Source organism: Malus sylvestris, chromosome 6 (genome assembly GCF_916048215.2).
Source record: "Malus sylvestris chromosome 6, drMalSylv7.2, whole genome shotgun sequence".
Taxonomy (NCBI): Eukaryota; Viridiplantae; Streptophyta; class Magnoliopsida; order Rosales; family Rosaceae; genus Malus; species Malus sylvestris.
The window spans coordinates 22,359,204-22,374,925 of record NC_062265.1 but is presented as its reverse complement, the minus strand read 5'-3'; the positions used below and the strand labels follow the sequence as shown (position 1 = coordinate 22,374,925).

Here is a 15,722-nt window from a genome sequence, read left to right as displayed (position 1 = left end):
TCAACCTCTGATGCCTCCTCCTTCTAGGGTTTTGTCCAGTACTGAGGCTCCGAATGATCCCCCTCCGGTGCCTTCTCTTTCTGGGGCTCTACCGACTGCTGAGACTTCTCCTAAGCAACCTTTATGAAGGCTCCCTCTTGTTTGTTTATTTTGACTCAAGTATATGTACATATTTGTAACTTATCGGGGATATCAATAAATAAGCTTTCCTTCATTTCAACGTATTGTGTTAAATACACCAAAGCCTTCTTCGCTAAGTTCTTTGAATTTTCTTTTGTTGAAGCTTGTATGTTGAAGCTTTGTGAGTGGAGCATGTAGGTTGAGGTAGTGTTCCCTTAATTTCCCGAGTGAGGAAAACTTCTCGGTTAGAGACTTGGAAAATCCAAGTCACTGAGTGGGATCGGCTATATGAATCTTAGAACGCCATTGTGTTCTGTCCTGTGTCATGTCCTCCGTTAGATCCAAGTACTCTAAGTCTTTTCTTAGGGTCTCTTCCAAAGTTTTCCTAGGTCTTCCTCTACCTCTTCGGCCCTGAACCTCTGTCCTATAGTCGCATCTTCTAATCGGAGCGTCAGTAGGCCTTCTTTGCACATGTCCAAACCACCGTAACCGATTTTCTCTCATCTTTCCTTCAATTTTGGCTACTCCTACTTTACCCCGGATATCCTCATTCCTAATCTTATCCTTTCTCGTGTGCCCACACATCCAACGAAGCATCCTCATCTCCGCTACACCCATTTTGTGTACGTGTTGATGCTTCACCGCCCAACATTCTGTGCCATACAGCATCGCCGGCCTTATTGCCGTCCTATAAAATTTTCCCTTGAGCTTCAGTGGCATACGGCGGTCACACAACACGCCGGATGCACTCTTCCACTTCATCCATCCAGCTTGTATTCTATGGTTGAAATCTCCATCTAATTCTCCGTTCTTTTGCAAGATAAATCCTAGGTAACGAAAACGGTCGCTCTTTGGTATTTCTTGATCTCCGATCTTCACCCCTAACTCGTTTTGGCCTCCATTTGCACTGAACTTGCACTCCATATATTCTGTCTTTGATCGGCTTAGGCGAAGACCTTTAGATTCCAACACTTCTCTCCAAAGGTTAAGCTTTGCATTTACCCCTTCCTGAGTTTCATCTATCAACACTATATCGTCTGCGAAAAGCATACACCAAGGAATATCATCTTGAATATGTCCTGTTAACTCATCCATTACCAACGCAAAAAGGTAAGGACTTAAGGATGAGCCTTGATGTAATCCTACAGTTATGGGAAAGCTTTCGGTTTGTCCTTCATGAGTTCTTACGACAGTCTTTGCTCCTTCATACATATCCTGTATAGCTTGGATATATGCTACTCCTACTCCTTTCTTCTCTAAAATCCTCCAAAGAATGTCTCTTGGGACCCTATCATACGCTTTTTCCAAATCTATAAAGACCATGTGTAAATCCTTTTTCCCATCTCTATATCTTTCCATCAATCTTCGTAAGAGATAGATTGCCTCCATGGTTGAGCGCCCTGGCATGAACCCGAATTGGTTGTCCGAAACCCGTGTCTCTTGCCTCAATCTATGCTCAATGACTCTCTCCCAAAGCTTCATTGTATGACTCATTAGCTTAATACCCTTATAGTTCATGCAATTTTGTACATCGCCCTTATTCTTGTAGATAGGCACCAAAGTGCTCATTCGCCACTCATTTGGCATCTTCTTCATTTTCAAAATCCTATTGAAAAGGTCAGTGAGCCATGTTATACCTGTCTCTCCCAAAACTTTCCACACTTCGATTGGTATATCGTCTGGGCCTACTGCTTTTCTATGCTTCATCTTCTTCAAAGCTACAACCACTTCTTCCTTCCGGATTCTACGATAAAAAGAGTAGTTTCTACACTCTTCTGAGTTACTCAACTCCCCTAAAGAAGCACTCATTTCATGTCCTTCATTGAAAAGATTATGAAAATAACCTTTCCATCTGTCTTTAACCGCGTACTCTGTAGCAAGAACCTTTCCATCCTCATCCTTGATGCACCTCACTTGGTTTAGGTCCCTCGTCTTCTTTTCCCTTGCTCTAGCTAGTTTATAGATATCCAACTCTCCTTCTTTGGTATCTAGTCGCTTATACATATCGTCATAAGCCACTAACTTAGCTTCTCTCACAGCTTTCTTTGCCTCTTGCTTCGCTTTTCTATACCTTTCACCATTTTCATCGGTCCTATCCTTGTATAAGGCTTTACAACATTCCTTCTTAGCCTTCACCTTTGTTTGTACCTCCTCATTCCACCACCAAGATTCCTTTTGGTGTGGGGCAAAGCCCTTGGACTCTCCTAATACGTCTTTTGCTACTTTTCGGATACAACTAGCCATGGAATCCCACATTTGGTTAGCTTCCCCCTCTCTATCCCACACACACTGGGTGATTACTTTCTCTTTGAAAATGGCTTGTTTTTCTTCTTTTAGATTCCACCATCTAGTCCTTGGGCACTTCCAAGTCTTGTTCTTTTTTCTCACTCTTTTGATATGTACATCCATCACCAACAAGCGATGTTGATTAGCCACGCTCTCTCCTGGTATAACTTTGCAATCCTTACAAGTTATACGATCCCCTTTCCTCATTAGAAGAAAATCTATTTGTGTTTTTGACGACCCACTCTTGTAGGTGATCACATGTTCTTCTCTCTTCTTAAAGAAGGTGTTGGCTAAGAAGAGATCATATGCCATTGCAAAATCCAAGATAGCTTCCCCATCCTCGTTTCTCTCCCCAAAACCATGGCCACCATGAAAACCTCCATAGTTGCCTGTCTCCCTGCCCACGTGTCCATTTAAATCTCCTCCTATAAATAACTTCTCTGTCTGAGCAATTCCTTGCACCAAGTCTCCAAGGTCTTCCCAAAATTTCTCCTTCGAACTGGTATCCAACCCTACTTGAGGTGCGTACGCACTAATCACATTGATAAGTTCTTGTCCTATTACAATCTTGATTGCCATGATTCTATCTCCTACCCTCTTGACATCTACAACATCTTGTGTCAAGGTTTTGTCCACGGTGATGCCAACACCGTTTCTCGTTCTATTTGTGCCCGAATACTGTAACACCCCACCCATTTCTATTTAAAAACTTGTTTTTTTAAATTATTTTTTTATATTAAATAGTGAGTCGTGGGACCCACCTTATTATTTTTATACACCTATCTTGGTTCCAGTCTCTCTTTCCCTCTAATATCCGAAACCAACACTCTCTCTCTCTAACTCTCAGGAACTCACACTCTCTCTAAGCTCCGAGAGCTTCTCTCTAACTTTCACCTCACTTCCTACACAAATCAAACCCCAAAAACCATATATTTGGATTCCTTGAGACCTAACGAACTCAATGGTACCCTTGCATGCGCCATCAGAGCACTGTGCACTTTTCTGCCATTGAAGCTGAGAGCTTCAAAGCTCTAAAACTCGAACCCAGGTGAGAAGTGTGTTCCTTCTTCAAATTTCTGGGTTTAATCATGCTATTTTACACACTGTTGTGTTGGTTTTGTGGTCAAAATCGAGGGTTTTGACCTTATCTCTTTTCTATGCCAAGAACCCGGTTCCGACAACGAACTCCGGCGAGTTTGTTGCTGTGGATTGCGCGGATCCCTTCGAACCTAAACCCAGGTAGTTATTTTACCTTGCTATTTGTTGGTGGTACTGTGAGTGTGTGGTGTGTGTGTGTGAGAATGATGTGCATGCCGTGTATGCTTGCTGTGTCTGTGTGTTTATATATGTATATATATATATATATGATGCTGTGCGTGTGTGTGATTATATATATATGCATGATGCTGTGCGTGTGTGTGCTTATATATATATATATGCATGCTGTGCATGCGTGTGTGTTTATATGTATGTATCTATATATATATATATATGCATGTTGCCTCTGTGTGTGTGTTTATATATGTATGCATGTTGTCTGTGTGTGTGTATTTATATATATATATATATATATATATATATATGTATGTATATGCAAGTGTGTGTGAGCAGTGCATGCTTTGCATGTGTGTGTGTGTTGATAAGTATGGGTTGGGCTCAAGCCCAAACCACCTCTTGATCCTAACCTATCCAAATCCAAGGCCCATTTCCATTTCCTAGAATTATATTGTTGGGTAGTTTGATTAACTGTACGTTCTTGTACTTAGGGACACTTATCGCAACGTTTCTGTCTTCGCTAGTGGCGCAGCTTTTGACGGAGTATCTGTGAGTGGACCACCTTCGAAAATTGCATGTTTTATTGATAGAATTGCATAATTTAATAGCATGCCTTGCAGAATTATTAATTTGAGGAATACTTTACAGGAAGCATGATGTTTTAATTATGATTGATTATATATATTTTGAACTATTTTCATTATATTGTATTTTCTATAGAACCCTCATTTTGGTAGACTATCTGATCGACGACGATAGGATGCTAAGAATGTATTCCAAATGACTTTCGAACACCTCTTCGTAGTATAGAGGATCGATGAATTTATGCTACGAAGTTGTATTTTAGAGATGAATTATGTTTTGTGCGTACCTAGTGAACACTATGCCGCCTGGGGCGAGGATCTGGTGTTGGCATTGAGGCCGGGAGAAATAATCCCTAGCGAAAGGCTGAGGGACATGGAGACAGGCATTGGGCCGGGAGGGAGATATCTCTAGCTACGGGCACAGAGACTGAGGTGCAGGCATTGGGCCGGGAGTATTATTATTCAGTGCACTCACTAGCAGCACAACTTGTATTATGCTTCCTGATATGATTGCTGAGATAAATTTTGATATGATTTTATGAGATTGATTTGCAGAGAGATATATGAATTGTTTTTATGGCATGCTAGAGGATTTGAGAAACCTATCACTTAGTATTTAGTAGTTTTCATTATCTTAACTGTGGGGGTTAGTATGTTCATAACTATTTTCGTACTATGTATGTATATAAACTTGGTCCACTCACCCTTGTTTTGCGCCCCCATTCAGGTCTTAGAAACGAGGCATAGAATCCCGGCATTACGGTACTTCCGCAGCGGCATCTTCGAGTCCTCCCGGGGTAGGACCCACTCCTTTGTTCATTTAATCTTATCTTAATTCTTGTTAGTGACTAGGTTTAGCTGTATGCTCTGAACACGTTCCTAAATTGTTATTTCATTGTTTTTAAATTCATAACCCGTATTTATTCCTTATTACTAGCTTTTGTATCAATAAATGGCTTTCGTCACCTCAGGTGTCGGCCAGCACGTGCCTATCCTGATATTCGGGGAATATCGGGGTCAGGGCGTGTCAGATTGGTATCAGAGCGTGGTTTTGTTCAGAGCATACTTAGGATTATCCTCAACTCTCGTAGTGTGTCTGTCATGACATTATTTGAATGTCACGACTTCTGGATTTGCTGTCTTTCGGCGTAATTGTGCAAATCTTTCTCTCGTTGAATTGTCACATTCTGGTTGAAATACAAGAATTCTTGTCGGGATTGTGCCTCATAGGTGACGTGTTTGTTTTGTTAGACGACTTTTAACATCGGATCGATATTCAGCGACGTGTTTTAGAAATCTCGATTTGAGGAATTCTGGTTAAGACTAGCCATAGATCTGAAATGGCGATGCCGCTCTGCAACATGCGTTCCTTAGGAATCGCGGGCAGAGTCGGCTCTACATCAAAATCTTTGGATTGGTGGTACGAGTTGGTTAAGATGAAATGGAAATCGAAATCGATGATGTCACTCTGTGATATGCGTTACCTAGGAATGGCGGGCAAGGTCACATCTATGTGGAAACTACTTAAAATATTCGAAATGCACGTTGGAGAAAACAAGTAAACGTTGGTTGTGACGAATCTGGAAAGTGTCAGTTGGAATTTGAATCAACGTTCTTGGACTCATTCCTATTGAGGGAATTCGTGTAGCTCTTCAGAATGGTACTCGGCGATTGTTCTATCGTTAACCCTTTTGCCCTTTTGCTTACTCCAACGACGAAGTTAAGCTCCTAATTTTTGACCGTTAGCTTCACATCAAATTCTCTGAGTGTTGACTTCGTTTGTATTAATTGCTTTTCTCGGGAAACTCCTTGGTAGCAAACGCTATTCTCATCAATTTCCAAAATGAGTTGCAATTCTTGTTGTTGTTGTAGTTGGACTTGGATAATGAAGATTCAGTCTTGTTTGGATAAACAGATTCCTTGAATTTCACCAAGTCTGGTACTCGGTGATAAAACCCTAGTTCCTCGTCCGCGTACTTTTCGGTGAAGGTGAACTTAGTCTCTTGCTTGCAGCCTAGCTGTTCAGCCTTGTAATTTTCAGTGTGATGGTTGAGACTTCACCATATTCATCGTTGTACGAAGATCGAGCTTTACTCTGAACTTCTCTGGACGTATTGAGCTTTGGTTTACTCAAGAGCATCACTTTAAGGTAGCCAATCGTGTCATTGCAAGCATACGCAAGTTTCTCTGTATCTTTCTTCTTCGCCATTTTGTTGATTCAAAGGTTCTATGTTTAATTTCTGAATTTTGAAATGGCTCTCACAAAGTATTTTGAATCTCGAAATGTTTTTGGCCTCGTCCAATCTTATTATCAGTTCTTAAACTATTCTTGAGCTTAGACCTAATTCCTTTTTGGCTAAGAAACCAGTTGACCATACTGTGATGATTTGCAAAATAATCATAAACAATGACTTTTATTTCTGTATCTTCATTTTCCTTCGCTCTCTAAGTTATCAATGTAAAATTGAATAACGTTCTCGACATGGTTTCTCGCTCAATCAATGAGAAATTCACGATCGATTAATTCGGCGGAAGTGTGCACACAAATTCTTATCGTTTTGGAAAGGAACGTTCGGAGCATAATCTTTTTACAAGCTTACCAGTCTTATCGAAAAGATTTTCTTTTGGCTTGAGGTTTGAGCCGTCTTTTGGTAAGGGATTGGTGAAGATTGTAGTGCAGGTGATCGGCAGATTACATCACTAATCACTATCTTCATGCAAGGATATTCAATCACCAATCACTTTCTTTCTACAATTCATAGTCATCGTATCGTACTCTAGTATATCTTTTCGATGAAGTGATGTGTTCGTTTCAACGCATCTTATCACTGCTTCACTCCAGGACTCTTCTGTTGTGAGTACGTGGTGGTTGAAACACTTCTAGCAGATCTATTTGGTGCACTCTGGGATGGCACCACAGCACGGTCGAGGCAAGAATCTGATAATCTTTACACTTCTCCTGAATCCTAAGGTACAGTTTTCAAATGGGTTCGTTGTTGGCAAAACACTGGAATAGTTGGTCACATTTGGAAGAACTGAAGTGAATAGGATGCTTGGTGCTAGATAAAGTATTACGACTACAGTTTCTGTTTTGTTCAGTTTAGTTTGGTGTATGACACTTTTTACAACATGGTACGAGAGTTTCCTACAAGTGACTTTTGCTGACAGAGGAGTTTTGTAAACTGGTATTCGAATGATCGAATTTACGACGTGTGAAATTATTCATCCTTAGGAAATTACTACTTGCTTATCGAGACAACAAATGTGAGGTCGATATTGCGGGCTGCAGACTGTGATATCGATAGCTTATTTGTTGGGTTCATTAAGCAAGTGGGCAAGAAGACCCGTCTACGATAGTTGTTGCGGATTTGTTAGTCTTGGGGCTCGACCCAAAGACACATCTATTCTCGGAGTACGTGACATTTCGAATTCTTGGGCAAGACCCACTTTCACTTTGATTTTGGATTTTCAGTATAAATATTTAAACTTTCGTTACTAGTATTCGTATTTTCGAAGTTACAAATGTTTTGGGGAAATTATTTCCGTTTTCAGTTTTAAGTTAAGCACGAGTTTTCAACCCATATGTACATATCCATTTTGACATTATCATATTTTGAGTACTTGCTCTTAACCTTAAGCTATTCTTTGTCTTCAACTTTATATCTTTATAAAGTATGTTTCTACTTGTACACTGATGGAGAAAGAAAGTATGGGCATGGAGGCACGAAAGATGGAATCATTGTAACCCGATCGCGACGGGATGACATTTTCCCTTTTGTGCAACCGCTCTGACTTGATTTCTTCGTTACGTACATATTTATATATTTTTCTTCTTCTTATTTTTGAGTATTTCAGTTTAGTAAATGATTTTAAATTTCGAGGACGAAATTTTCTGTAAGGGGGGTAGATTGTAACACCCCACCCATTTCTATTTAAAAACTTGTTTTTTTAAATTATTTTTTTATATTAAATAGTGAGTCGTGGGACCCACCTTATTATTTTTATACACCTATCTTGGTTCCAGTCTCTCTTTCCCTCTAATATCCGAAACCAACACTCTCTCTCTCTAACTCTCAGGAACTCACACTCTCTCTAAGCTCCGAGAGCTTCTCTCTAACTTTCACCTCACTTCCTACACAAATCAAACCCCAAAAACCATATATTTGGATTCCTTGAGACCTAACGAACTCAATGGTACCCTTGCATGCGCCATCAGAGCACGGTGCACTTTTCTGCCATTGAAGCTGAGAGCTTCAAAGCTCTAAAACTCGAACCCAGGTGAGAAGTGTGTTCCTTCTTCAAATTTCTGGGTTTAATCATGCTATTTTACACACTGTTGTGTTGGTTTTGTGGTCAAAATCGAGGGTTTTGACCTTATCTCTTTTCTATGCCAAGAACCCGGTTCCGACAACGAACTCCGGCGAGTTTGTTGCTGTGGATTGCGCGGATCCCTTCGAACCTAAACCCAGATAGTTATTTTACCTTGCTATTTGTTGGTGGTACTGTGAGTGTGTGGTGTGTGTGTGTGAGAATGATGTGCATGCCGTGTATGCTTGCTGTGTCTGTGTGTTTATATATGTATATATATATATATATATGATGCTGTGCGTGTGTGTGATTATATATATATGCATGATGCTGTGCGTGTGTGTGCTTATATATATATATATGCATGCTGTGCATGCGTGTGTGTTTATATGTATGTATCTATATATATATATATATGCATGTTGCCTCTGTGTGTGTGTTTATATATGTATGCATGTTGTCTGTGTGTGTGTATTTATATATATATATATATATATATATATATATATATGTATGTATATGCAAGTGTGTGTGAGCAGTGCATGCTTTGCATGTGTGTGTGTGTTGATAAGTATGGGTTGGGCTCAAGCCCAAACCACCTCTTGATCCTAACCTATCCAAATCCAAGGCCCATTTCCATTTCCTAGAATTATATTGTTGGGTAGTTTGATTAACTGTACGTTCTTGTACTTAGGGACACTTATCGCAACGTTTCTGTCTTCGCTAGTGGCGCAGCTTTTGACGGAGTATCTGTGAGTGGACCACCTTCGAAAATTGCATGTTTTATTGATAGAATTGCATAATTTAATAGCATGCCTTGCAGAATTATTAATTTGAGGAATACTTTACAGGAAGCATGATGTTTTAATTATGATTGATTATATATATTTTGAACTATTTTCATTATATTGTATTTTCTATAGAACCCTCATTTTGGTAGACTATCTGATCGACGACGATAGGATGCTAAGAATGTATTCCAAATGACTTTCGAACACCTCTTCGTAGTATAGAGGATCGATGAATTTATGCTACGAAGTTGTATTTTAGAGATGAATTATGTTTTGTGCGTACCTAGTGAACACTATGCCGCCTGGGGCGAGGATCTGGTGTTGGCATTGAGGCCGGGAGAAATAATCCCTAGCGAAAGGCTGAGGGACATGGAGACAGGCATTGGGCCGGGAGGGAGATATCTCTAGCTACGGGCACAGAGACTGAGGTGCAGGCATTGGGCCGGGAGTATTATTATTCAGTGCACTCACTAGCAGCACAACTTGTATTATGCTTCCTGATATGATTGCTGAGATAAATTTTGATATGATTTTATGAGATTGATTTGCAGAGAGATATATGAATTGTTTTTATGGCATGCTAGAGGATTTGAGAAACCTATCACTTAGTATTTAGTAGTTTTCATTATCTTAACTGTGGGGGTTAGTATGTTCATAACTATTTTCGTACTATGTATGTATATAAACTTGGTCCACTCACCCTTGTTTTGCGCCCCCATTCAGGTCTTAGAAACGAGGCATAGAATCCCGGCATTACGGTACTTCCGCAGCGGCATCTTCGAGTCCTCCCGGGGTAGGACCCACTCCTTTGTTCATTTAATCTTATCTTAATTCTTGTTAGTGACTAGGTTTAGCTGTATGCTCTGAACACGTTCCTAAATTGTTATTTCATTGTTTTTAAATTCATAACCCGTATTTATTCCTTATTACTAGCTTTTGTATCAATAAATGGCTTTCGTCACCTCAGGTGTCGGCCAGCACGTGCCTATCCTGATATTCGGGGAATATCGGGGTCAGGGCGTGTCAAATACCATAGTTTAAACCCTGAGTTTTCTAGATCCTTTGCCTAACGACCAACCCACTTAGTTTCTTGTAGGCACATAATATTTATCCTTCTCCTCACCATAACTTCTACTACTTCCATAGATTTTCCCGTCAAGGTTCCTATATTCCACGTTCCTAAACGCATTTTGCTCTCTTGAACTCTACCCTTCTGTCCTAGTTTCTTCACCCTTCCCCGTCTAATGAAGGCCACATCAAACGGTGTGTTCCAGGGGGACAGTCCTCTTCATTTTGCACTGCCTCTCGCTATTTTGCAGATATGTATTGTAGTTATAGCTACTCGGGGTCTTGCTTATGTTCTGAACCCGTTAAGACAGCCACGAGTCATTGCGGAGATTGTTGCAAGCTCATTTCTTACTTTTGTCTTGAAATTTAATCGAAGGGCAGTTAGTTTTGTCCATGATCACGTTGATATGGGTACACTCAGTCTTACTTCCCGGTGCCAATTCCAAGGAGAAGAGCTTGTGGCCCATCAATGTTAAATTTCTGTGTTTGAAGCTTGTTGGCCGTTAAGTTTCTTTACTTTGGATGTTAGGGGGTGTTGGACTGTAGTCTAGCGAAAAATAGTACAATGTTTCTGAAAAATATTTATTTTATTTGTTTTTATTTAAATGATTTCTTGGATATACAGATGTGTTTGGGATCAATACAGATATTCTTCTTTGCTTCTTCTTTGTGCTGTATGAAAATCCTTACATGACGTTTAGGCATATTGGAATGAAGATATGTTTCCATGGCGTCCCCTTTCGATGTCTTTTTTTAAAGCTCCTTCTGCCTGTTTTGAAATTTTTGCATACAGAAGTATGTTGTGAGGGTTAATAGATGTTTTTGTATTTAATTGAACCTAAAGTAGAACACCATGCTGATTGTGATACATCTGAGGTTGAATGACATTTTTGGTTTGGCAGGGAGGAATCCTACTTGGGCCATCAGCTCTGGGACGGAACAAAAGTTATCTTCAAGCAATATTTCCACCGAAGAGTATCACTGTGTTGGACACCTTAGCAAACCTCGGTCTCCTATTCTTTCTATTCCTTGCAGGCCTAGAGATAGATCCTAAATCCATACGTCAGACTGGAAAACAAGCCCTTGCCATTGCCGTAGCAGGAATAACCCTCCCATTTGCATTAGGAATCGGTTCATCATTTGTCCTTCGAGAAACCATAGCCAAAGGGGTAGATGCTACTGCATTTCTTGTGTTCATGGGTGTGGCCCTTTCGATAACTTCTTTCCCTGTTTTAGCTCGTATTCTGCCTGAGCTGAAACTCTTGACCACTAACATTGGAAAAATGGCTATGTCGGCTGCTGCAGTTAATGATGTGGCTGCCTGGATTCTACTGGCTCTTGCTGTTGCCCTTTCTGGCAGTAACCAATCTCCCCTTGTTTCACTATGGGTCTTCTTGTCTGGGTGTGTGTTTATTATTTGTGCAATTGTCATTGTTCCTCCAATATTCAAATGGATGTCTCAACGATGTCATGAAGGTGAACCTGTTGATGAGATCTATGTATGCGCTACACTAACTGCTGTTCTGGCTGCTGGTTTCATTACTGATACAATTGGAATTCATGCCATGTTTGGTGCTTTTGTGGTCGGAGTTCTTGTACCAAAGGAGGGGCCATTTGCAGGTGCTCTTGTGGAAAAAGTAGAAGATCTCATATCTGGTCTCTTTTTACCATTGTACTTTGTGTCCAGTGGACTGAAGACTAATGTAGCTACAATTCAGGGGCTTCAGTCGTGGGGTCTTCTGGTTTTGGTCATATTTACTGCCTGTTTCGGGAAGATTTTTGGGACGATTGTGGTGTCTCTTTCCTGCAAATTGCCTGTCCGTGAGGCGTTAGCTCTGGGGTTCCTCATGAACAGTAAAGGCTTGGTGGAACTCATTGTCCTCAACATTGGTAAAGATAGAAAGGTAACGAACTAATTCTGTTTGGGATAAAATCTGAACTTTGGGCCAGAGAGAAAGCCGGCCCAAACCCAAGGCCCAGAGGAAAACTTAGGAGGCAGGAAAGAGGCTTTCGGCTGGGCACAAGTTACAAAGGCCACCTGCTTACCTGCTCAAAGACCACAGGGGGTAGGTTATTCAGTCACTGCACAGCCCAATAAAGTACTTTATTGGTGGCATTCATGTAAAAAAGCTAGTGAGTCATCACCAAACCGCATTCGGGCACCGCTATTTGCTACAGGAACCCAAGCTGAAGTCGTCTATAAAAGGAGGAAGAGAAGACAGAATTAAGGACACTCAAACAAACAAACAAAAGCCAAAACTCTGCTCAAGCCAGATTTGCCTTCAACGAAGCTGTAGTCAGCACAAGCCTTCATCCCATTCGGGATAAACCTTCCCAAACCCCTGTAATAGCTCTGCTACCTTGTTCATGGTGGTATCGATTCATTTTGTATCCTCTTCTCCCCCGTCAACCCCTCTAAAAGCTTTCAGACCTCTGACAGAGCCACAAAGATAGATTTTGTAAGAAGTTCAGCCTTGGCCGATAAGGTTCAAACTTACCCGACTATCTTTGCTCCGTCTTTGTCTTTTCTTTCTTTTCAAAGCACAATAACATGTTATATATTCCCAGTTATATACAAGTTATTTCTAGCAAAGTCATAATGAAAATGAGTCTTCAGCACTTGGATCCGATCTGAATCGCGTCAGAGTTCAAATCAGATCTAAGTCTTAAGCCCGGCGGGCATGTAATTTAAAGATCAGTTTAAAAGTCCTTGGCCTCAAGGCATAAAAAAGAACTCTATGTGGACTCAACCCATCCACGACAATCCTTGATAAGCGAGAAGTCCGAAGTTACTTGGGGCGCAAGTAATCAATCTATTTCTCCGTTTTGTTGCTATTATATCTTGATTCGTAGAAAAGGCTTAAGCATGGAGTGAATTCTGATAGAAAGCCTCAAGGCCTACACCTAAGGCCCCACGAAGGCATCTATTTAGCTTCATTTCATGTTGTGGTCTAGTTGGTCCGAGTATAAGGATTAACTCTGATGGGAAGCCTCAAGGCCTATACCTAAGGCCCTACAAAGGCACTCATTTGGGTTCGTCCTACCTCTTGGATTCAGATAATCAAAAGTATAATAGTGATAAGACTCTGGCAACCATAAAAGACCAAATATGATACATCCAAGCGCTGGTTTAGTTTGACAGGAAGCCTCAAGGCCTATACCTAAGGCCTCACAAAGGCACCTGTTATATCTAACTTGGTTTCTCGGGCGTATACATATTCAATCAAAGCTTAACACCCATTCAACATCTGCCATACTGAAGATGGCAGTGGCACGCCTGAGCACGACAAAGTTAATCTTGATTGTGAGCCTTAAGGCCTACATCTAAGGCCCCACAAAGGCACCCTTTCAAATTAACTCTGTCCTTCTCTTTCAGAACTGTCCGACGAGCCTTGCCCGAAGTGTGTCTTGCCCGACCAAGATCTGCCCGACAAAGGCTTGCCCGAGCGAGCCCGAGAAGAAAGCAGAAGTACGACAGATACCCTCAACCGACGCCATTCTCCCAGGGGAGCTGTGTGCTCGTCCGCCAGGAGATTCCTGCGACGAACAAATTCTTGTATCACTTGTATAATCATTGTTTCTTTTATATCAAATAACCGTTTAACATGTATCATTTGTTCATGTTTCGCAGGTCTTGAATGACCAGACTTTTGCCATTATGGTTCTAATGGCTCTGTTTACTACTTTTATCACCACGCCCCTTGTAGTTGCTGTGTATAAGCCAGAAAAAAGGGGAAGAATGGCTGATTACAAGCATAAGACAATTGAAAGGAAAAATACGAATACCCAACTAAAGATCTTGGCCTGTTTTCATAGTGCAAGAAACATTCCATCTATAATAAATCTTCTAGAGGCCTCACGAGGCACAAACAAGCGTGACGGCCTTTGTGTCTATGCAATGCACCTCAAGGAGTTCTCTGAGAGGTCATCAGCTATATTAATGGTACACAAGGCGAGAAGAAATGGGTTACCCTTCTGGAATAAGGGCCAGCAATCAAATTCTGACAATGTTGTTGTGGCATTTGAGGCATACCAACAATTAAGCCGGGTGTCAATCAGACCAATGACTGAAATCTCTTCAGTTTCTGATATGCACGAGGACATTTGTGCCACCGCTGAGAGCAAAAGAGTTGCAATCGTAATTCTTCCATTCCATAAGCACCAGAGGCTAGATGGTACACTAGAGACCATGCGAAATGACTTTAGCTTGGTTAATCAGAGGGTCCTTCAACATGCACCTTGCTCAGTTGGAATTCTGGTTGATCGCGGTCTTGGTGGAGCCACACACATTGCTGCAAGCAACGTTTCTTATTTCATCACAGTTCTCTTCTTTGGGGGTCGTGATGACCGTGAAGCCCTCGCCTATGGTGCTCGTATGGCTGAGCACCCCGGCATTAGTTTAATGGTCATTCACTTCCTAGTGGAACCCGAGGTTGCGGGGGAGTTTTCTAGAATAAATATTGATGACAATGGTGGCACCAAAGCGGGATCAGTAGATGAAGAATTCCTCACTGAGTTCAAGCAGAAAACTGCCATGGATGACTCAATCACATACGAAGATAAGGTAGTCAGAAATGAGGCGCAAACCATTGCTGTGATTCGTGAGATTGGCCGCTGCCATCTGTTTCTGGTGGGGAGAACACCTTGCGGTGAAGTAGCCTTAACTTTAAATAGGAGGAGTGAGTGGCCCGAACTTGGTCCTGTTGGTAGCTTGTTAATTTCACCAGGTTTTCCTACACCAGCATCAGTCTTGGTAGTGCAACAGTACAATTGTCAGGTATCGTTGAATTTGGCCTCGGAGATGGAGGAAGAGTTACCTGAACGAGACTGAGAATCGGACTGGGTAGATTTCAAATGTTTGAATAACCTGCATTTGTTTTCAATATAAGTTAATGTTCTTAGCATTCAAAGTTTAGGCTCTCATGTTTTAATCATAGTACTGTCCTACAAATTCAGGGAAGTTATCGCATAGTATTTGTTACACTTTCATTCTATTCAGGGTAATTCACAGATTCATATTTCAGTCCCTTTCAAGATTAAATTTTGTCTCCATTTTAGATGTAATTTACTAGAACATTAATTACTAGTCCCTTGAATTTAGGGGCACTCTAGTGATAACCCCCACCGCTCAATATACCCCCTTTCAAATTCCGAGCTTATATCCACGAGCACACCCCCTTCCCTCCTTACCTCAGTGGCATCGACGCTAACAATGAATATCAAGCTAGCTTACACCCTTCATTAAACCCTGCTAGTGAACGCGACATATGATAAAATTGAGCATAGGGAG

General features: G+C 41.1%; 1 protein-coding gene and 1 long non-coding RNA gene across 4 annotated transcripts; both read left to right on the top strand.

The window, feature by feature from the left end:
- Positions 1-3,190: 3,190 nt before the first annotated feature.
- Positions 3,191-10,385, top strand: LOC126625921 (uncharacterized). 3 transcript variants are annotated; one of them, XR_007624505.1, is made up of 5 exons: positions 3,191-3,454; positions 3,572-3,645; positions 4,173-4,230; positions 4,993-5,062; positions 10,088-10,385. It is a non-coding gene; the product is annotated as an uncharacterized LOC126625921 (long non-coding RNA). The 3 variants fall into 3 exon arrangements; XR_007624506.1 differs by lacking the exons at positions 4,173-4,230; positions 4,993-5,062 and adding an exon at positions 9,268-9,325 and having other exon boundaries at positions 3,196-3,454; XR_007624507.1 differs by lacking the exon at positions 4,993-5,062 and having other exon boundaries at positions 3,196-3,454.
- A 219-nt stretch (positions 10,386-10,604) lies between these two features.
- LOC126625918 (cation/H(+) antiporter 18-like) lies at positions 10,605-15,459 on the top strand. Its single transcript, XM_050295050.1, has 3 exons — positions 10,605-10,767; positions 11,335-12,336; positions 14,064-15,459. Exons 1-3 carry the CDS (start codon positions 10,609-10,611, stop codon positions 15,261-15,263), a joined length of 2,361 nt encoding a protein of 786 aa, XP_050151007.1. The 5' UTR covers positions 10,605-10,608; the 3' UTR covers positions 15,264-15,459.
- Positions 15,460-15,722: the final 263 nt, after the last annotated feature.